This window comes from Salmo salar, chromosome ssa27 (assembly GCF_905237065.1).
Source record: "Salmo salar chromosome ssa27, Ssal_v3.1, whole genome shotgun sequence".
Classification (NCBI taxonomy): domain Eukaryota; kingdom Metazoa; phylum Chordata; class Actinopteri; order Salmoniformes; family Salmonidae; genus Salmo; species Salmo salar.
In genome coordinates, this window is record NC_059468.1 from 35,828,792 (window position 1) to 35,852,036 (window position 23,245).

General features: G+C 42.4%; 1 protein-coding gene across 1 annotated transcript in view; it reads right to left on the reverse strand.

Moving 5' to 3' along the window:
- Positions 1-2,065: 2,065 nt before the first annotated feature.
- The window catches only part of LOC123730922 (DNA-directed RNA polymerase II subunit RPB1-like), a 62,944-nt gene continuing 41,764 nt past the window's right edge, over positions 2,066-23,245 (reverse strand). Inside the window, exon 3 of the mRNA XM_045709531.1 lies at positions 2,066-2,710. Within this exon, the coding sequence (XP_045565487.1) occupies positions 2,066-2,710 (645 nt within the window). The remainder of the gene's footprint in view (positions 2,711-23,245) is intronic.

A 23,245-nucleotide genomic window follows, 5' to 3' on the forward strand; every position in this document is an offset into this window, starting at 1 on the left:
GGGAGGCAGCAGCGGTGCACAGGGTCACCCCCCTCTACCTGCAGGGGCCAACTGAGCATGCAGGCTGGCAGGAGCTCTATCAAGTGGCACACTGCTATAACAAGACTCAGTAAGACATGTTCCCCATAGAGCTGGACACCCACACACCTCTGGCCCTTCACTTCTGACCCTATGAGACACACTGGAGTTCAGTCAGAGAGAAATCCAACCTAGTCCTGACAGTAACATAGAGACAACCTATAGACAACCTAGTCCTGACAGTAACATAGAGACAACCTAGTCCTGACAGTAACCTATAGACAACCTATAGACAACCTAGTCCTGACAGTAACATAGAGACAACCTATAGACAACCTAGTCCTGACAGTAACCTATAGACAACCTAGTCCTGACAGTAACCTATAGACAACCTATAGACAACCTAGTCCTGACAGTAACATAGAGACAACCTAGTCCTGACAGTAACATAGAGACAACCTATAGACAACCTAGTCCTGACAGTAACCTATAGACAACCTAGTCCTGACAGTAACATAGAGACAACCTAGTCCTGACAGTAACATAGAGACAACCTAGTCCTGACAGTAACCTATAGACAACCTAGTCCTGACAGTAACATAGAGACAACCTAGTCCTGACAGTAACATAGAGACAACCTATAGACAACCTAGTCCTGACAGTAACCTATAGACAACCTAGTCCTGACAGTAACCTATAGACAACCTAGTCCTGACAGTAACATAGAGACAACCTAGTCCTGACAGTAACATAGAGACAACCTATAGACAACCTAGTCCTGACAGTAACCTATAGACAACCTAGTCCTGACAGTAACATAGAGACAACCTATAGACAACCTAGTCCTGACAGTAACCTATAGACAACCTAGTCCTGACAGTAACATAGAGACAACCTATAGACAACCTAGTCCTGACAGTAACCTATAGACAACCTAGTCCTGACAGTAACATAGAGACAACCTAGTCCTGACAGTAACCTATAGACAACCTAGTCCTGACAGTAACATAGAGACAACCTATAGACAACCTAGTCCTGACAGTAACCTATAGACAACCTAGTCCTGACAGTAACATAGAGACAACCTATAGACAACCTAGTCCTGACAGTAACATAGAGACAACCTATAGACAACCTAGTCCTGACAGTAACATAGAGACAACCTATAGACAACCTAGTCCTGACAGTAACATAGAGACAACCTATAGACAACCTAGTCCTGACAGTAACATAGAGACAACCTATAGACAACCTAGTCCTGACAGTAACATAGAGACAACCTATAGACAACCTAGTCCTGACAGTAACATAGACACAACCTATAGACAACCTAGTCCTGACAGTAACATAGAGACACAGAGTGAGAGTGGCAGTCTACTGGCTCGGCAGAAAGCAAGCTACGGTAACAAGAAACCTAGACAGTATCATGCTGTGCCGTCCAGTGAGTGTTACAGGGCCCGTATTTACACAACCTATCAGAGTAGCAGTGCTGACCTACTGTAGGATCAGTTTTGCCCTTTAGATCATAATGAATGAGATTACACTGACAGGGAGGACCAGATCCTAGATCAGCACTCCTAGTCTTAGACATTTGCAGAGGGCCAGAACTAGCCTCCTTCCATCCCTCTATCTCTCCATCTGTCCATCCCTCCATCACTCCATTCCTCTATCCCCCATCTTTCCATCCCCCCATCTTTCCATCCCTCCATCTTTCCATCCCTCCATCACTCCATTCCTCTATCCCCCATCTTTCCATCCCTCCATCCCTTCATCCCTCCGTCCCTTCATCCACCCATCTTTCCATCCCTCCATCTTTCCATCCCTCCATCACTCCATTCCTCTATCCCCCATCTTTCCATCCCTCCATCCCTTTATCCCTCCGTCCCTTCATCCCCCCATCTTTCCATCCCTCCATCTTTCCATCCCTCCATCTTTCCATCCCTCCATCACTCCATTCCTCTATCCTCCATCTTTCCATTCCTCCATCCCTTCATCCCTCCGTCCCTTCATCCCCCCCATCTTTCCATCCCTCCATCCCTCTGTCCCTTCATCCCGCCATTCCTCGACTGGTGTTAGGAGCCAGAGGACTGGTGCTAGGAGCCAGAGGACTGGTGCTAGGAGCCAGAGGACTGGTGCTAGGAGCCAGAGGACTGGTGCTAGGAGCCAGAGGACTGGTGCTAGGAGCCAGAGGACTGGTGCTAGGAGCCAGAGGACTGGTGCTAGGAGCCAGAGGACTGGTGCTAGGAGCCAGAGGACTGGTGCTAGGAGCCAGAGACCTGGTGCTAGGAGCCAGAGGACTGGTGCTAGGAGCCAGAGGACTGGTGCTAGGAGCCAGAGGACTGGTGCTAGGAGCCAGAGAACTGGTGCTAGGAGCCAGAGGACTGGTGCTAGGAGCCAGAGGACTGGTGCTAGGAGCCAGAGGACTGGTGCTAGGAGCCAGAGGACTGGTGCTAGGAGCCAGAGGACTTGGATGGATCCCAGGGTGAGTGGATCCCAGGGTGAGGAATCCCAGGGTGACTGGATCCCAGGGTGACTGGGTCCCTGGGTGACTGGGTCCCTGGGTGACTGGATCCCAGGGTGAGTGGATCCCTGGGTGAGGAATCACAGGGTGACTGGATCCCAGGGTGACTGGATCCCAGGGTGACTGGGTCCCTGGGTGACTGGGTCCCTGGGTGACTGGATCCCAGGGTGACTGGATGTATGGATACAACACTGTGTATTCTAAACATGTGAGTCATTTAGCAGACACTCTTATCCAGAGAGACTTACACACTAACACAAGTACATATATATATACACATATCTTAACACACGAGCACACACACACCCACACACATACACATAAACACATGCACATCCACACCCACACACTGGTATAATATTCTTCCCCTCCATCACGTATAACCACAGTCTGCCCAATCGCCCATCCTCCCTGCCAGACCACTACCACGGCCATAATCCCAGCCGTTAGCCTGACCAACAAACTAACAAACAGCCCAAATGGGCGATCCACTCCCATCAGCAAACACCCAGGACTGATGTTAATCAAGCACATCATTTTCCTGAAAGGAAATGCTCTGGGGTCTCAGACAGCAGGAAGCTGACATCTATGAACCATCTACAGTTTTATTTATGTGTTTATCAAACCCAACTCCCTCTGTCTCTGTCTGTCTGTCTGTCTGTCTGTCTGTCTGTCTGTCTGTCTGTCTGTCTGTCTGTCTGTCTGTCTGTCTGTCTGTCTGTCTGTCTGTCTGTCTGTCTGTCTGTCTGTCTGCCTGTCTGTCTGTCTGTCTGTCTGCCTGTCTGTCTGTCTGCCTGTCTGTCTGTCTGTCTGTCTGTCTGTCTGCCTGTCTGCCTGTCTGCCTGTCTGCCTGTCTGCCTGTCTGTCTGTCTGCCTCCCTGTCTGTCTGTCTGTCTGTCTGTCTGTCTGTCTGTCTGTCTGTCTGTCTGTCTGTCTGTCTGTCTGTCTGTCTGTCTGTCTGTGAGTATTGTGTGCTCCCTATCTCCAGTCTCTTCGCAGCAGCACCTCCAACTCCTCTACAGTGCCACAGTGCCACCTGGTGGTTCAGGAGTAGTAATGCGGTGCTGCAGGCAGGGCGTTGGAGGTTCTGATGCAGATGACAGATGTGACTGAATAACTCTTATATCATTTGAAGCTTGGCCATTCATGTCACAATTGTCTGTCTGTGTCATCTCTTTGTCTGCTCCGATAGGACGTCAGCAGAATGCAAACCTGGGGAATATCTGAACTTTTAGCCAAAGGAGAGCTTCATCGAGTGGAAAGATGAAGCTGTGTGTGTGTGTGTGTGTGTGTGTGTGTGTGTGTGTGTGTGTGTGTGTGTGTGTGTGTGTGTGTGTGTGTGTGTGTGTGTGTGTGTGTGTGTGTGTGTGTGTGTGTGTGTGTGTGTGTGTGTGCGTGTGTGTGTGTACATGCACGCGTATGCATGTATGTACATGTTTCTATCTACATGTCTGTATGTTGGTTTGCATGATGTGTGAATCCCAGTGCATGTTACTGTACAGCCACCCTGCAACTATTATTATCCTCATTATTATTATTATTATTATTATTATGATTATATCACTCAAAGCAACCCTCATTTATTACAGCCAGTCTCTGCTGCCTTTGTAAAGGCACAACAAGACTATTACAAAAAAAGAGCAAATGTAGTTCTCACCAGTTTAGCAGCATCAGTGCTAATGCATGATATTTCTCATCAGGGCCTTGCTGGCTGGCTGGTGGCGTCTGGGGCTTAAAAGCGTTCTGTAATTACTACTGCCGATAAATCCTGCTAATGAAAAAGACAGAGAGACGAAGCTCAGGGGAGAGCTAGCTAGCACAATGTAACACAGAACAGAACAGCATCTATCTGGCTTGGTGGAAGAGAGGGAGGGAGGGATGAAGAGAGGGATGGAGGGGGACGGAGAGAGAGAGAGGGTGGAAGAGCGCAGAAAGAGAGAGCAGAAAGAAAGAGAGAGCGAGAGAGGAAGAGCTAGAGAGACTGATAGATAGAGGTGGGTAATTATGCATTTAAGATGTCTGTGTACTGTGAGCCTAGAGTTCCACTGTGTACCGAGGCACTGATGTGGGTCAACATTTCTACTAATTAGTGGTGCTCCTGTTATTTACTCAAGTGATACATCATCAGTATGGCAACATCAGACAACCAACATAGCAACACACAAAAGCACAGACTCTCTCTCTGCCTCTCTACCTCAGTCATCCCCAGCTAGCACATAACGTCCTGAGAACCTTATGTTTCCTAGAGCTTGCTGAGATAGTAGTTGTCCTATGGTTATTTAGCATAAAACCTTCCTACAACTTTCTGGGAAAGGTTCTTCTGTGGGAATTTCACACAACATTTTTCCTTGTGGTTCTATTTAAAAGCATGTTCTCACATTGTTCCGAGAACGTTAAGAAACAAAGTAGAGCAGCCCCCCGAAGTGACTCTTCTCATCAACACTCTGAGGAATTCAGCCTTCTCTGTGTTGATCTCACCAACCCCCATTGTCACACCACTGATAAGCAGAGGTTTTGTTGTGATTACATCATATAGGTCTTATATCTGGATTGGAGGTTAACTTTATAGTAATACTATTAGTCAGCCATTCAGATTTTGAATGCAAACAACTCAGATGTCATGAAGGGTCTCAGACGCACTGTATTTGTATCTTATATGTCTGACCTGCTGTGCTGAGATACCTACACTCTTTCTCTCTCTCCCATGAGCTATGGGCCGTGGCACAAACCATGGTTTCTTTGTCTCTCTCTTTCTCGCTCTGATCATGCCGAGAATAATGCTTAGTTAATGTCAGCATTGCTTTGTACCTTAAGCTTTATGCCTTGTGTGTGAATCCATTCATTCTACAAAGGGAATTAAATTGATTTAGAATTCCATTCTCAAGACATTTCTTCATTGCCAATTACTGTAACTATAGTGTTATATTACTGTAATTCAGCCAAAGTGTTCTATTACTGTAATTCAGCCATAGTGTTCTATTACTGTAACTATAGTGTTCTGTTACTGTAACTATAGTGTTCTATTACTGTAGCTATAATGTTATGTTACTGTAACTCAAACATAGTTTTCTGTTACTGTAACTCAACCATAGTGTTCTATTACTGTAACTATAGTGTTCTGTTACTGTAACTATAGTGTTCTATTATTGTAAATCAACCATAGTGTTCTATTACTGTAACCATAGTGTTCTGTTACTGTAACTCAACCATAGGGTTCTATTACTGTATATCAACCATAGTGTTATATTACTGTAACTATAGGGTTCTATTACTGTAATTCAACAATAGAGTTATATTACTGTAATTCAACTATAGTGTTCTATTACTGTAACTATAGTGTTCTGTTACTGTAACTCAACTATAGTGTTCTATTACTGTAACTCAACTATAGTGTTATGTTACTGTAACCCAACCATAGTGTTCTATTACTGTAACTCAACTATAGTGTTCAATTACTGTAACTATAGTGTTCTATTACTGTAACTCAACTATAGCTTTCTATTACTGTAACTATAGTGTTCTATTACTGTAACTCAACTATAGTGTTCTATTACTGTAACTATAGTGTTCTATTACTGTAACTCAACTATAGTGTTCTGTTACTGTAACTATAGTGTTCTGTTACTGTAATTAGTGTTCTATTACAGTAACTCAACTATAGTGTTCTGTTACTGTAACTCAACTATAGTGTTCTATTACTGTAACTCAACCATAGTGTTCTATTACTGTAACTCAACTATAGTGTTCTGTTACTGTAACTATAGTGTTCTATTACTGTAACTCAACTATAGTGTTCTATTACTGTAACTCAACTATAGCTTTCTATTACTGTAACTCAACTATAGTGTTCTATTACTGTAACTCAACTATAGTGTTCTATTACTGTAACTATAGTGTTCTATTACTGTAACTCAACTATAGTGTTCTATTACTGTAACTATAGTGTTCTATTACTGTAACTCAACTATAGTGTTCTGTTACTGTAACTATAGTGTTCTGTTACTGTAACTAGTGTTCTATTACAGTAACTCAACTATAGTGTTCTGTTACTGTAACTCAACTATAGTGTTCTATTACTGTAACTATAGTGTTCTGTTACTGCAACTATAGTGTTCTGTTACTGTAAGTCAAACATAGTGTTCTATTACTGTAACTATAGTGTTCTGTTACTGTAACTCAACTATAGTGTTTTATTACTGTAACTCAACTATAGTTTTCTATTACTGTAACTCAACTATAGTGTTCTATTGCTGTAACTCAACTATAGTGTTCTGTTACTGTAACTCAACTATAGTGTTATGTTACTGTAACCCAACCATAGTGTTCTATTACTGTAACTCAACTATAGTGTTCAATTACTGTAACTATAGTGTTCTATTACTGTAACTCAACTATAGCTTTCTATTACTGTAACTATAGTGTTCTATTACTGTAACTCAACTATAGTGTTCTATTACTCTAACTATAGTGTTCTATTACTGTAACTCAACTATAGTGTTCTGTTACTGTAACTATAGTGTTCTGTTACTGTAACTAGTGTTCTATTACAGTAACTCAACTATAGTGTTCTGTTACTGTAACTCAACTATAGTGTTCTATTACTGTAACTCAACCATAGTGTTCTATTACTGTAACTCAACTATAGTGTTCTATTACTGTAACTATAGTGTTCTATTACAGTAACACAACTATAGTGTTCTATTACTGTAACTCAACTATAGCTTTCTATTACTGTAACTCAACTATGGTGTTCTATTACTGTAACTCAACTATAGTGTTCTATTACTGTAACTATAGTGTTCTATTACTGTAACTCAACTATAGTGTTCTATTACTGTAACTATAGTGTTCTATTACTGTAACTCAACTATAGTGTTCTGTTACTGTAACTATAGTGTTCTGTTACTGTAACTAGTGTTCTATTACAGTAACTCAACTATAGTGTTCTGTTACTGTAACTCAACTATAGTGTTCTATTACTGAAACTCAACTATAGTGTTCTATTACTGTAACTATAGTGTTCTGTTACTGCAACTATCGTGTTCTGTTACTGTAAGTCAAACATAGTGTTCTATTACTGTAACTATAGTGTTCTGTTACTGTAACTCAACTATAGTGTTTTATTACTGTAACTCAACTATAGTTTTCTATTACTGTAACTCAACTATAGTGTTCTATTACTGTAACTATAGTGTTCTATTACTGTAACTCAACTATAGTGTTCTATTACTGTAACTATAGTGTTCTATTACTGTAACTATAGTGTTCTATTACTGCAACTCAACTATAGTGTTCTATTACTGTAACTATAGTGTTCTATTACTGTAACTCAACTATAGTGTTCTGTTACTGTAACTCAACTATAGTGTTCTATTACTGTAGCTCAACTATAGTGTTCTGTTACTGTAACTCAACTATAGTGTTCTATTACTGTAACTCAACCATAGTGTTCTGTTACTGTAACTCAACTATAGTGTTCTATTACTGTAACTCAACCATAGTGTTCTGTTACTGTAACTCAACTATAGTGTTCTGTTAATGTAACTCAACTATAGTGTTCTGTTACTGTAACTCAACTATAGTTTTCTATTACTGTAACTCAACTATAGTGTTCTATTACTGTAACTATAGTGTTCTATTACTGTAACTCAACTATAGTGTTCTATTACTGTAACTATAGTGTTCTATTACTGTAACTATGGTGTTCTATAACTGTAAATCAACCATAGTGTTCCATTACTGTACCTATAGTGTTCTATTACTGTAACTATAGTGTTCTATTACTGTAACTCAACCATAGTGTTCTATTACTGTAACTATAGTGTTCTATTACTGTTACTCAACTATAGTGTTCTATTACTGTAACTCAACCATAGTGTTCTGTTACTGTAACTCAACTATAGTGTTCTATTACTGTAACTCAACCATAGTGTTCTGTTACTGTAACTATAGTGTTCTGTTACTGTAACTAGAGTTCTATTACAGTAACTCAACTATAGTGTTCTGTTAATGTAACTCAACTATAGTGTTCTATTACTGTAACTCAACCATAGTGTCCTGTTACTGTAACTCAACTATAGTGTTCTGTTACTGTAACTCAACTATAGTGTTCTGTTACTGTAACTCAACTATAGTGTTCTGTTAATGTAACTCAACTATAGTGTTCTATTACTGTAACTCAACTTTAGTTTTCTATTACTGTAACTCAACTATAGTGTTCTATTACTGTAACTATAGTGTTCTATTACTGTAACTATAGTGTTCTATTATTGTAAATCAACCATAGTGTTCCATTACTGTACCTATAGTGTTCTATTACTGTAACTATAGTGTTCTATTACTGTAACTCAACCATAGTGTTCTATTACTGTAACTATAGTGTTCTATTACTGTTACTCAACTATAGTGTTCTATTACTGTAAATATAGTGTTCAATTACTGTAACTCAACTATAGTGTTCTATTACTGAAACTCAACTATAGTGTTCTATTACTGTATCTATAGTGTTCTGTTACTGCAACTATAGTGTTCTGTTACTGTAAGTCAAACATAGTGTTCTATTACTGTAACTATAGTGTTCTCTTACTGTAACTCAACCAGTGTTCTGTTACTGTAATTCAACCATAGTGTTCTATTACTGTAACTCAAATAAAGAGTTCTATTACTGTAACTTAACCACTGTGTTCTATAGTTGAGTTACAGTAATAGAACTCTATAGTTGAGGTATATATAAGATACATGTATCAAATATTCCTGTCCACTACAATGTTCTTCTGTGGGAATTTCAACACTTAAGCAGAATGTTTCTTACAGGTTTCCTCGTGGTTGTATTTAAAGTCATGTTCTCAAATTGTTCCGAGAACTTAAAAAAAACATTTGCTAAAAAACACAAAAAAAACTTTTGTAACGTTCAGAGCACATTTTAAGAATGTTATTTAAAAACATAGATTCCTTTCTCAGAACATATTTTTTTTCTTTTTTTTCACTTTTATTTAACCAGGTTGGCAAGTTGAGAGCAAGTTCTCATTTACAATTGCGACCTGGCCAAGATAAAACAAAGCAGTTCGACACATACAACAACACAGAGTTACACATGGAGTACAACAAACATACAGTCAATAATACAGTAGAAAAATAAGTCTATATACAATGTGAGCAAATGAGGTGAGATATGGGAGGTAAAGGCAAAAAAGGCCATGGTGGCAAAGTAAATACAATATAGCAAGTAAAACACTGGAATGGTAGATTTGCAGTGGAAGAAAGTGCAACGTAGAAATAGAAATAATGGGGTGCGAAGGAGCAAAATAAATAAAATAAATAAATACAGTAGGGGAAGAGGTAGTTGTATGGGCTAAATTATAAATGGGCTATGTACAGGCGCAGTGATCTGTGAGCTGCTCTGACAGCTGGTGCTTAAAGCTAGTGAGGGAGATAAGTGTTACCAGTTTCAGAGATTTTTGTAGTTCGTTCCAGTCATTGGCAGCAGAGAACTGGAAGGAGAGACGGCCAAAGGAGGAATTGGCTTTGGGGGTGACCAGAGAGATATACCTGCTGGAGCGCGTGTTACAGATGGGTGCTGCTATGGTGACCAGTGAGCTGAGATAAGGAGGGACTTTACCTAGCAGGGTCTTGTAGATGACCTGGAGCCAGTGGGTTTGGCGACGAGTATGAAGCGAGGGCCAGCCAACGAGAGCGTACAGGTCGCAGTGGTGGGTAGTATATGGGGCTTTGGTGACAAAACGGATGGCACTGTGATAGACTGCATCCAGTTTATTGAGTAGGGTATTGGAGGCTATTTTCTAAATGACATCGCCGAAGTCGAGGATCGGTAGTATGGTCAGTTTTACGAGGGTATGTTTGGCAGCATGAGTGAAGGATGCTTTGTTGCGAAATAGGAAGCCAATTCTAGATTTAACTTTGGATTGGAGATGTTTGATGTGAGTCTGGAAGGAGAGCTTACAGTCTAACCAGACACCTAGGTATTTGTAGTTGTCCACATATTCTAAGTCAGAACCATCCAGAGTAGTGATGCTGGACGGCGGGCAGGTGCAGGCAGCGATCGGTTGAAGAGCATGCATTTAGTTTTACTTTTATTTAAGAGCAGTTGGAGGCCACGGAAGGAGAGTTGTATGGCATTGAAGCTCGTCTGGAGGGTTGTTAACACAGTGTCCAAAGAAGGGTCAGAAGTATACAGAATGGTGTCGTCTGCGTAGAGGTGGATCAGAGACTCACCAGCAGCAAGAGCGACATCATTGATGTATACAGAGAAAAGATTTGGCCCAAGAATTGAACCCTGTGGCACCCCCATAGAGACTGCCAGAGCCCCGGACAACAGGCCGCCCGATTTGACACATTGAACTCTATCAGAGAGGTAGTTGGTGAACCAGGCGAGGCAATCATTTGAGAAACCAAGGCTATTGAGTCTGCCGATGAGGATGTGGTGATTGACAGAGTCGAAAGACTTGGCCAGGTCAATGAATACGGCAACACAGTATTGTTTCTAATCGATGGCGGTTACGATATCGTTTAGGACCTTGAGCGTGGCTGAGGTGCACCCATGACCAGCTCTGAAACCAGATTGCATAGCTGAGAAGGTGCGGTGGGATTCGAAATGGTCAGTAATCTGTTTGTTGACTTGGCTATCGAAGACCTTAGAAAAGCAGGGTTGGATAGATATAGGTCTGTAGCAGTTTGGGTCAAGAGTGTCCCCTCCTTTGAAGAGGGGGATGACCGCAGCTGCTTTCCAATCTTTGGGAATCTCAGACGACACGAAAGAGAGATTGAACAGGCTAGTAATAGGGGTTGCAACAATTTTGGCAGATAATTTTAGAAAGAAAGGGTCCAGATTGTCTAGCCCGGCTGATTTGTAGGGGTCCAGATTTTGCAGCTCTTTCAGAACATCAGCTGACTGGATTTGGGAGAAGGAGAAATGGGGAAGGCTTGGGCGAGTAGCTGTGGGGGGTGTAGTGCTGTTGTCCGCGGTAGGGGTAGCCAGATGGAAAGCCTGGCCAGCCATAGAAAAATGCTTATTGAGATTCTCAAATATAGTAGATTTATCAGAGGTGACAGAGTTTACTATCCTCAGTGCAGTGGGCAGCTGGGAGGAGGTGTTCTTATTCTCCATGGACTTTAGTTTCCCAGATCTTTTTTGAGTTTGTTTTGCAGGAAGCAAATTTCTGCTTGAAAAAGCTAGCCTTGGCTTTTCTAACTGCCTGTGTATATTGGTTTCTAACTTCCCTGAAAAGTTGCATATCACAGGGGCTGTTCGATGCTAATGCAGAACGCCACTGGATGTTTTTGTGTTGGTTAAGGTCAGTCAGGTCTGGAGGGCTATATCTGTTCCTGGTTCTAAATTTCTTGAATGGGGCATGCTTATTTAAGATGGTGAGGAAGGCCTTTCTTTTAAATAACCTGGCATCCTCTACTGACGGGATGAGGTCAATATCCTTCCAGGATACACGGGCCATGTCGATTAGAAAGGCTTGCTCACTGAAATGTTTCAGGGAGCGTTTGACAGTGTTGAGTGGAGGTCGTTTGACCGCTGACCCATTACGGATGCAGGCAATGAGGCAGTGATCGCTGAGATCTTGGTTGAAAACAGCAGAGGTGTATTTAGAGGGCAAGTTGGTTAGGATGATATCTATGAGGGTGCCTGTGTTTACGGCTTTGGGGTGGTACCTGGTGGGTTCATTGATAATTTGTGTGAGATTGAGGGCATCAAGCTTAGATTGTAGGATGGCTGGGGTGTTAAGCATGTCCCAGTTTAGGTCACCTAGCAGCACGTGCTCTGAAGATAGATGGGGGGCAATCAGTTCACATATGGTGTCCAGAGCACAGCTGGGGGCAGAGGGTGGTCTATAGCAGGCGGCAACGGTGAGAGACTTGTTTTTAGAGAGATGGGTTTTTAAAAGTAGAAGTTCAAATTGTTTGGGTACAGACCTGGATAGTAGGACAGAACTCTGCAGGCTATCTCTGCAGTAGATTGCAACACCGCCCCCTTTGGCCGTTCTATCTTATCTGAAGATGTTGTAGTTAGGGATGAAGATTTCAGAGTTTTTCGTGGACTTCCTAAGCCAGGATTCAGACACGGCTAGGACAGGCTAGGTTGGCAGAGTGTGCTAAAGCAGTGAATAAAACAAACTTAGGGAGGAGGCTTTTAATGTTAACATGCATGAAACCAAGGCTATTACGGTTACAAATGTCATCAAAAGAGAGCGCCTGGGGAATAGGAGTAGAGCTAGGCACTGCAGGGCCTGGATTCACCTCTACATCACCAGAGGAACAGAGGAGGAGTAGGATTAGGGTACGGCTAAAAGCTATGAGAATTGGTCATTTATGGCGTCTGGAATAGAGAGTAAAATGAGCAGGTTTCTGGGGGAGATTAAATAGCTTCAAGGTATAATGTACAGCCAAAGGTATGGTAGGATGTGAGTACAGTGGAGGTAAACCTAGGCGTTGAGTGGTGATGAGAGAGATATTGTCTCTAGAAACATCATTGAAACCAGAAGATGTCATAGCATGTGTGGGTGGTGGAACTGAAAGGTTGGATAAGGTATAATGAGCAGGGCTAGAGGCTCTACAGTGAAATAAGCCAATAAACACTAACCAGAAGAGCAATGGACAAGGCATATTGACATTAAGGAGAGGCAAGCTTAGCCGAGTGATCATAAATGTCCAAGTGAGATTCAGACAGCTAGCAGGGCCATAGGTAGCAAGCTGGCAGAAGATGGAGGGAGGTCTGTTTTTAGCCACCTCGTGCGTTTCCGTCTGTAGGTTAGTGGGGTTCCGTGTGGTAAGGGGGACCAGTCCGATGGGCAAAAATAGTTATAGTTATAGTGGCCCAAGAAAACTGTCCAATAGACCTATTCAGATAGCAGCCGATAAGACAGCTAACGATTAGCTGGCCGCAGATGGGCGTTCAGGTTACGTCGCGACGGAGGGACCAGTTGGATAACTCCCTCGGGCAGATAACGTCGGTAGTCCAGTCATGAAGGCCCGATGGGGCTCCGCATCGGCAGTAAAACGGGTCCGGATAGGTGATTGTAGCCCAGAGGTGGCTGATGGAACTCTTCAGCTGGCTAGCTTGAACAGCTAGCTCTGGAATAATTGATGTTAGCTCCGGGACCGACGTTAGCCAATAGTCACTCGGGTAGCAGCTAGCTAGCTGCAAGATCCAGGGGTAAATGCCCAGAGCCTGCGATAGAAATCCGGGGATATGGAGAGAAAAATAGGTCCTGTATGCTCTGGTCTGAGTCGCGCTGTACAAAACTGGCGATAGCTTTTCGAGCTAAGGGATAGCTGACGACCGCCAACTGTGGCTAGATGAACTCCAACGTTAGCCAGTGAACTGGCCAGCCTCTGGCTAACCTCTGGCTAGCTTCTGTTGTGGATTTCAGATTTGACGTAAATAATACTTTTTTTTTTAAATTGGTGAGGTGGGTTGCAGGAGAGTGTTTTGAGGTTGAGTTTTTATAAAAAAATACATAAAAAGATATGCGAAGAAAAGATGTAAATATATATATATACACGGGACACGACAAGAGGACAACGGACGTCTGACTGCTATGCCATCTTGGAAATTCAACATTCAACATTAAGAAAACGTTCCATAAAAACCAGAAGAAAATGTTAGTAACATTCAGAGACTGTTCTAAGAATGTTATTTAAAAACCAGTGGAGGCTGCTGAGGGGAGGATGGCTCATAATAATGGCTGGAACAGAGCTAATGGAATGGCATCAAACACATGGAAACCTTTTTTTTCCTATTGTGTTATTGACTGTACGTTTGTTTATTCCATGTGTAACTCTGTGTTGTTGTTTGTGTCGCACTGCTTTGCTTTATCTTGGCCAGGTCACAGTTGTAAATGAGAACTTGTTCTCAACTGGCCTACCTGGTTAAATAAAGGTGAATTATGATATATCTTTTTTTATGTGTTTGATGTATTTGAAACCATTCCACTAATTCCGCTCCACCCAGTCCATGAGCCTGTCCTCCCCAATGAAGGTGCCACCAACCTCCTGTGTTAAAAACATATACATTCTGTTCTCAGCCTCAACAAAACTCTATCTTGTTAAGTGTGTTCTGGTGTGTTGGCCAAGTCCACTAATTGGCCACACCTCATCTTAATGAGTGCTTGTTTCCTTGGAAATGGGGTCTGTTTGAATAGATTAAAATTAACAGCTTTGTATGAGTAAAAAAAACATGTTATGCTAGCTCCATGCTGGTGGCGCAGTGGACTAATTCCATGGATAAAAAACAGAAGATCATAGGTTCAAATCTCACTGATGCTATGATAATAAAATAAATAAATGTATTTGCATGATTAATGCTTAAGAAAATGTAATTATCTGTGTTTGGAGATTTACCTCTATGGGATCGGTGTCCCCCTGTGATTAGCATGAGGTTGTAAGTAACAAAAACATTTCCCAGCATGTAGACATATCTGATATGGGCAGAAAGGTAAAATTTGTGTTATTCTAACTGCACTGTCCAATTTACTTCAGCTATTACAGTGAAAGAATACCATGTTATTGTTTGAGGAGAGTGCACAATTATGAACTTGAAAATGTATTTAAAAAACAACTAGGCACATTTTGGCAACCTTGATACAACATTTTGAACAGATATGCAATGTTTCGTTGGATCAGTCTAAAACTTTGCACATACACTGCTGCCATCTAGTGGCCAAAATCTAAATTGTGCCTGGGCTGGAATAATACATTATGGCCTTTCTCTTGCATTTCAAAGATGATTGTACAAAAACAATACAAAAACACATATGTTTTTTTTCTTTGTATTATCTTTTACCAGATCTAATGTGTTATATTCTCCTACATGCATTTCACATTTCCACAACCTTCAAAGTTTTTCATTTCAAATGGTATCAAGAATATGCATATCTTTGCTTCAGGTCCTGAGCTACAGGTAGTTAGATTTTATATGTCATTTTAGGATAGAATTTAAATAAAAAGGTCAGATCCTTGAGGTTTTAAGCTAGCTGTGTTATTAAATAACCTATAGTTTGCATTCTCAGAACATTATTAAAACCTCCCAGGAAAATGTTCAGGGAACCATAGTAAAACATTCTCAGAACCTCCCTGCAACATAAAAATGTACGTTCTCAGAACCGGTGAAATGTTCACTTCCATTCTCAGAACGACAGCGTGGGTAAATCACTGGGGAAGCAATGTAAAAGCCATATTACAACCTATGTGCTGTGATAATTGTGTTGTTGCTCTAAAGCCTGTTAGTTCATATGCCTTCCCAGCGTGATATATAGGCCTAAGGCCGAGACAATAAGAAGACACGGTGACAGAATAAAGTCAACCACACATTTGTTTCATTACAAAACCGGAGATCAACATATGTCTGGTGATGCCCACAAAACATATTGCATGTAACAAACAGTTACATGACCGACAGCAGGGTCAAGCAAGGTAATGTTTCCGACATTTTCGGACTACTAAACAAATATTGATTTAGAACCACAGAGTTACAGCAAGTCACAAAGAAAACAGGAGCTGCCTCCACTATTCCAGCACCATTTCAACTTAAACATTTCAACATCATGATGGCGCCAACAGAGATCGTCGCCTCGCTTTGAGTTCTTAGGAAACTATGCAGTATTTCGTTTTTTTAATGTATTATTTCTTACATTGTTACCCAGGAAAGGTTTCTTCCTAGGTTTTGGCCTTTCTAGGGAGTTTTTCCTATCCACCGTGCTTCTACACCTGCATTGCTTGCTGTTTGGGGTTTTAGGCTGGGTTTCTGTACAGCACTTTGAGATATCAGCTGATGTAAGAAGGACTATATAAATAAATTTGATTTGATTTGATTTGAAAGAGAAAACCAGCCACGTCACGGACACCGATGTCACGCTTCCAGACAAACTAAACACCTTCTTTGCCTGCTTTGAGGACAATACAGTGCCACCGTCGTGGCCCGCTAACAAGGACTTCCCCCACCCCTCCTCCTTCTACGTGGCTGACGTGAGTAAAACATTTAAACGTGTTAACCCTCACAGGGCTGCTGGCCCAGACAGCATCCCTAGCTGTGTCCTCAGAGCATGCACAGACCAGCTGACTGGTGTGTTTACGGACATATTTAATCACTCCCTATCCCAGTCTGCTGTCCCCATATGCTTCAAGATGGATACCATTGTTCCTGTACCCAAGAAGACAAAGATAACTAAACTAAATGACTATCACCCCGTAGCACTCACTTCTGTCATCATGAAGTGCTTTGAGAGACTTGTCAAGGATCATATCACCTCCACCTTACAGGCCACCCTAGACCCACTTCAGTTTGCATACCGCCCCAACAGGTCCACAGACGACACAATCGCCATCACACTGCACAATCTCATCTGGACAAAAGGAATACCTATGTAAGAATACTGTTCATTGACTACAGCTCAGCATTCAACACGATAGTACCCTCAAAGCTCATCATCAAGCTGGAGGCCCTGGGTCTCAGCCCCGGCCCTGTGCAATTGGGTCCTGGACTTTCTGACAGCCGCCCCCAGGTGGTGAAGGTAGGAAACAACATCTCCACTTTGCTGACCCTCAACACTGGGGCCCCACAAGGGTGCGTGCTCAGACCCCTTCTGTACTCCCTGTTCACCCACGACTGCGTGGCCATGCACACCTCAAACTCAATCATCAAGTTTGCAGACGACACAACAGTAGTGGGCTTGATTGCCAACAATGACGAGACAGCCTACAGGGAGGAGGTGAGGGCACTCGGAGTGTTGTGTCAGAAAGACAACCTCTCACTCAACGTCAACAAAACAAAGGAGATGATCGTGGACTTCAGGAAACAGCAGAGGGAGCACCCCCCTTTCCACATCGAAGGGACAGCAGTGGAGAAGGTGGAAAGTTTTAAGTTCCTCGGCGTACACATCACAGACAAACTGAAATGGTCCACCCACACAGACAGTGTGGTGAAGAAGGAACAACGGCACCTCTTCAACCTCAGAAGGCTGAAGAAATTTGACTTGTCATCCAAAACCCTGACAAACTTTTACAGATACACAATCGAGAGCATCCTGTCGGGCTGTATCACAGCTTGGTACGGCAACTGCACCGCCCCCAACTGAAAGGCTCTCCAGAGTGTGATGCGGTCTACACAACGCATCACCGGGGGCAAACTACCTGCCCTCCATGACGCCTACAGCACCCGATGTCACAGGAAGGCCAAAAAGATCATCAATGACATCAACCACCCGTGTCACTGCCTGTTCACACCGCTACCATCCAGAAGGCGAGGTCAGTACAGGTGCATCAAAGCTGGGACCGAGAGACTGAAAAACAGCTTCTATCTCAAGGCCATCAGACTGCTAAACAGCAGTCACTAACTCAGAGAGGCTGCTGCCTACATTGAGACCCAATCACTGGACACTTCAATAAATGGATCACTAGTCACTTTATACAATGCGACTCTAAATAATGGCACTTTTAATAATGTTTACATATCTTACATTACTCATATCACATATATAAACTGTATTTATACCATCTATTGCACTTAGCATTTCTCTACACTTGCATTAATATCTGCTAACCATGTGTATGTGACAAATACAATTTAATTTGATTTGATAATCAAATCACCTATGTTTAGTCTAATAGTGACAACCAGAAGATACCAGAAATTATTTTGTCCAATCAATTTAAGCTACAGTAAGTATGATGTGGCTATCCATGGTATTGATTTCTGTGTGTGTGTGTGGTGTGTGTGTGGAAAAAACAGGTTGACTCACCCTACTTGTAGAGAAATGCCAATGCCATCCTCCTTTCTTTCATGTTGCTTAAACGGGTTATCACTCTGTCATACAGTACACGCTTTTAGTTTTTGTTGTCCTAGGCTACCTGGCTAAAATGCTTGCTCACTAGCCTAACTTCCATTCATGGGCAACAATGCGCAAGGCCAGCTAGTTAACATTAGGCTACTACATCTAGCCACATGTTGAACTTCCATCCTCTCAGGCCAGGGGAACAATGTATTCATTTATGGTTGGATCAGAATCACCATTATAATCATTGGCCAGTATGGAGAATTAGGTAAAACAAAACCATATCTCCATCCATTGCTAATTTAGGAATGGCAGATTTTAGCTAGCTAGCCACCGGAGGACAACGACACAATGAGATGCAACAACAATTTTTTTTCGTCAATGACGTTTGGCGTCTGATGTGATTGGTCAGAAGCGATTGGTCTGATGTTTATTTATTTTATTTATTTCACCTTTATTTAACCAGGTAGGCAAGTTGAGAACAAGTTCTCATTTACAATTGCGACCTGGCCAAGATAAAGCAAAGCAGTTCGACAACCTACAACAACACAGAGTTACACATGGAGTAAAACAAACATACAGTCAATAATACAGTAGAAAAAATAAGTCTATATACAATGTGAGCAAATGAGGTGAGATAAGGGAGGTAAAGGCAAAAAGGCCATGGTGGCAAAGTAAATACAATATAGCAAGTAAAACACTGGAATGGTAGATTTGTAGTAGAAGAAAGTGCAAAGTACAAATAGAAATAATGGGGTGCAAAGGAGCAAAATAAAGAAATACAGTAGGGGAAGAGGTAGTTGTTTGGGCTAAATTATAGATGGGCTATGTACAGGTGCAGTGATCTGTGAGCTGCTCTGACAGCTGGTGCTTAAAGCTAGTGAGGGAGATAAGTGTTTCCAGTTTCAGAGATTTTTGTAGTTCGTTCCAGTCATTGGCAGCAGAGAACTGGAAGGAGAGACGGCCAAAGGAGGAATTGGCTTTGGGGGTGACCAGAGAGATATACCTGCTGGAGCGCGTGCTACAGGTGGGTGCTGCTATGGTGACCAGTGAGCGGAGATAAGGGGGGACTTTACCTAGCAGGGTCTTGCAGATGACCTGGAGCCAGTGGGTTTGGCGATGAGTATGAAGCGAGGGCCAGCCAACGAGAGCGTACAGGTCGCAGTGGTGGGTAGTATATGGGGCTTTGGTGACAAAACGGATGGCACTGTGATAGACTGCATCCAGTTTGTTGAGTAGGGTATTGGAGGCTATTTTGTAAATGACATCGCCGAAGTCGAGGATCGGTAGGATGGTCAGTTTTACAAGGGTATGTTTGGCAGCATGAGTGAAGGATGCTTTGTTGTGAAATATGAAGCCAATTCTAGATTTAACTTTGGATTGGAGATGTTTGATGTGAGTCTGGAAGGAGAGTTTACAGTCTAACCAGACACCTAGGTATTTGTAGTTGTCCACATATTCTAAGTCAGAACCGTCCAGAGTAGTGATGCTGGACAGGCGGGCAGGTGCAGGCAACGATCGGTTGAAGAGCGGGTCCAGATTTTGCAGCTCTTTCAGAACATCAGCTGAATGGATTTGGGAGAAGGAGAAATGGGGAAGGATGTGATTGGTCTCAATCCAAAGTGGCTTCCCTTTTTTGGACCATTCACAGTTGAGCTCACTCAACACTGATTGGCAAATTTTTATACTTTTTTATCAAGGGAGGCCTAATGCTCGCTGGCTTCCCTTGCATTCAACGCTAAGGGCGGCAACAATGTCATACTCTTTTTGACCAGACAGCATCAGATAGATGGGCTACACATACAGAGACAGAAGGGCACTGTTTCGCTCGCTTGGATGCTTTGTCTGGTGACATGCAGTCAGCCTCTTGTGAATGTAAGGACATTTATGAAACACAGAGAGACTAAAATATCCATAATTTTTTGGGTGGAATTTTTTTGAGGGGGAAGCCTGGCTTCCCTTGGCATCCATGAATACACGCTACTGGAGAATGTTGCAAAAAATTTCAGTTTTACCGGTCAGGAAACGTATGGCTTCGTTCCCAGAACCAATAGGAACCCAAAAACTTTTCTTTCCAACAACTTCCAAGGAACCAAATGTGCTAGCTGGGTATTCACACACACAAACACACACACACCAGCATAAGCCCTGCTCAGTCACTCTGTGTGATTCCCTGCTGCTGCAGGCTGGGAAGATGGAGGACCTGATGCCGGTGCCAGAGTGACAGCCAAATCCAGCATCGTGTTAAACCAGCTCGTCGCAACTCAAACCTGCAACAGGGCTCGTAGACACAGCCGTCAAATTTCAGTGGCTCGCTAGCAAAAAATAAGAGGCAAGAAGTTGGGGGGCCTGGAGATTTTACAGCTATCACATCCTCCAAAAATTAGACTGCCTGGCATTTGATAGGACCAAGTATCTGTGAGGAGAGAGGAGATAGGAGAGAAAGGTCAGAGAAGAGAGAGAAAAGAGGAGACAGACAGACAGACAGACAGACAGACAGACAGACAGACAGACAGACAGACAGACAGACAGACAGACAGACAGACAGACAGACAGACAGACAGACAGACAGACAGACAGACAGACAGACAGACAGACAGACAGACAGACAGACAGACAGACAGACAGACAGACAGACAGACAGACAGACAGACAGACAGACAGACAGACAGACAGACAGAGGAACGACAGGTGAGAGGAGAAAGAGGAGATTAAGGCAGACAGCTGGAGGCAGCCCCATCCTAGCAGTCCTCCTCCAGAGTAGAGCAGAGCTCCCAGCCCAGAGCCCATCTAACAGAGCATCATTAGACACCGCAGGCCAGTAAACAGCCAGCATCAACCAGGATTAGGATTATGAGAAGCCAACACACAAAACTGAACACACAGAGGTCGGTCTGAAAAGACCAAGCCGAACACAGCCCTTACCGAAAAAGCACATGTCAAATTTGCAGTTTCACATGTGAAATAGCTGTTTACACACGGTGACCTTAAATTTCACGTGAAACCATATTTTCACATGCATTCAATTTAGAGTTCACATGTTAACACCATCTTTTCACATGTGAGGAGAATATCATGTTTTTACCTCAGATTGTAATTGCAGTTTCACATGTGATAATCTAACTTGCAGGTTCACAAGTAATAAAACTCCACATGTGAAAGTTGGAATTGGAGATTCATATGTGGGGTTGAAATAATGTTATTCTCCTCACATGTGAAAAGATGTTGCAGTAGTAGTAATGTTTCCACCGGTCCAATTAGGGTGACCACATCTAAAAAGCCCAAACGCGGGACAAGGGAATGACTTTGCGGTACATTTGTGGAACAGTAGACAGAATCCATTTTTTGGGGGGCAGGTTAATGGATCATGTTCAAATGGCGACATAGTTCTGCTGTATGAAGGTCACTGCCTGTTAAAGGGGCCATCTTTCTTTCTCCTTCAAGAAAGCTACAGGAGAAATGTTCCATAACCTATAGGTAGGCAGGACTGGGATCTGAACGGATAGTTCACAATATATGGCCTATATTTGGCATGTAGGTTTCTCACTTATGTGTTGTATAAATTGCAGTATGGGGGAGGGGACTGGCTAGGGTACAGTGCATTCTGAAAGTAATCATACCCCTTGACTTTTTCCAAATGTTTTTGTTACAGCCATATTCTAAAATGGATTCAATAGTTTTTTCCCCTCATCAATCTACACACAATACCCCATAATGACAAAGGAAAAACAGGTTTTTATATATTTATGGAAATCAATTACAAATTAAAAACAGAAATTACACATTTACATATGTATTCAGACCCTTCACTCAGTACTTTATTGAAGCACCTTTGGCAGCGATTACAGCCTTGAGTCTTCTTGGATATTACGCTACAAGCTTGGCACACCTGTATTCAGGGAGTTTCTCCCATTCTTCTCTGCAGATCTTCTCAAGCTCTGTCAGCTTGAATGGGGAGCGTCGCTGCACAGCTATTTTCACATCACTCCAGAGATGTTCGATCGGGTTCAAGTCCGGGTTCTGGCTGGGCCACTTGTCCCGAAGCCACTCCTGCGTTGTCTTGGCTGTGTGCTAAGGGTCGTTGTCCTATGCACAGGATTTATTAGCCAGCCCTATTCTGTTGTTTATGATTTTGTTATCATGGAGGACTGATTGGGCTCATTAATTCGAGTTGAAAAATAAAAGCTGTGCTCATGGAATGACATGCTTTGAGAGCTACTGAAAAATGAATGGCATATTCTGCATTTGCTATAGGCCTATTGTTTGTTATTGACACTGACATCTTGATAATATGCGCTGTTTAAAGGGCAAATCCATAGATGAAACAATAACAGAATCGCTGCCCCGCCTCTGTTTTGGTAAAAGCTGAGGGATGGGCCTGGAGAAATGTAACCACTCTCAAATTAATAGACAGAGCTACAGTTGAAGTTGGAAGTTTATATACACCTTAGCCAAATACATTTAAACTCAGTTTTTCACAATTCCTGACATTTAATCCTAGTAAAAATTCCCTGTCGTATGTCAGTTAGGATCACCACTTTATTTTAAGAATGTGAAATATCAGAATAATAGTAGAGAGAATCATTTATTTCAGCTTTTATTTCTTTCATCACATTCCCAGTGGGTCAGAAGTTTACATACACTCAATTAGTATCTGGTAGCATTGCATTTAAATTGTTTAACTTGGGTCAAACGTTTTGGGTAGCCTTCCACAAGCTTCCCACAATAAGTTGGGGGAATTTTGGCCCATTCCTCCTGACAGAGCTGGTGTAACTGAGTCAGGTTTTTAGGCCTCCTTGCTCGCACATGCTTTTTCAGTTCTGCCCACAAATGTTACATATGATTGAGGTCAGGGCTTTGTGATGGCCACTCCAATAATTTGACTTTGTTGTCCTTCAGCCATTTTGCCACA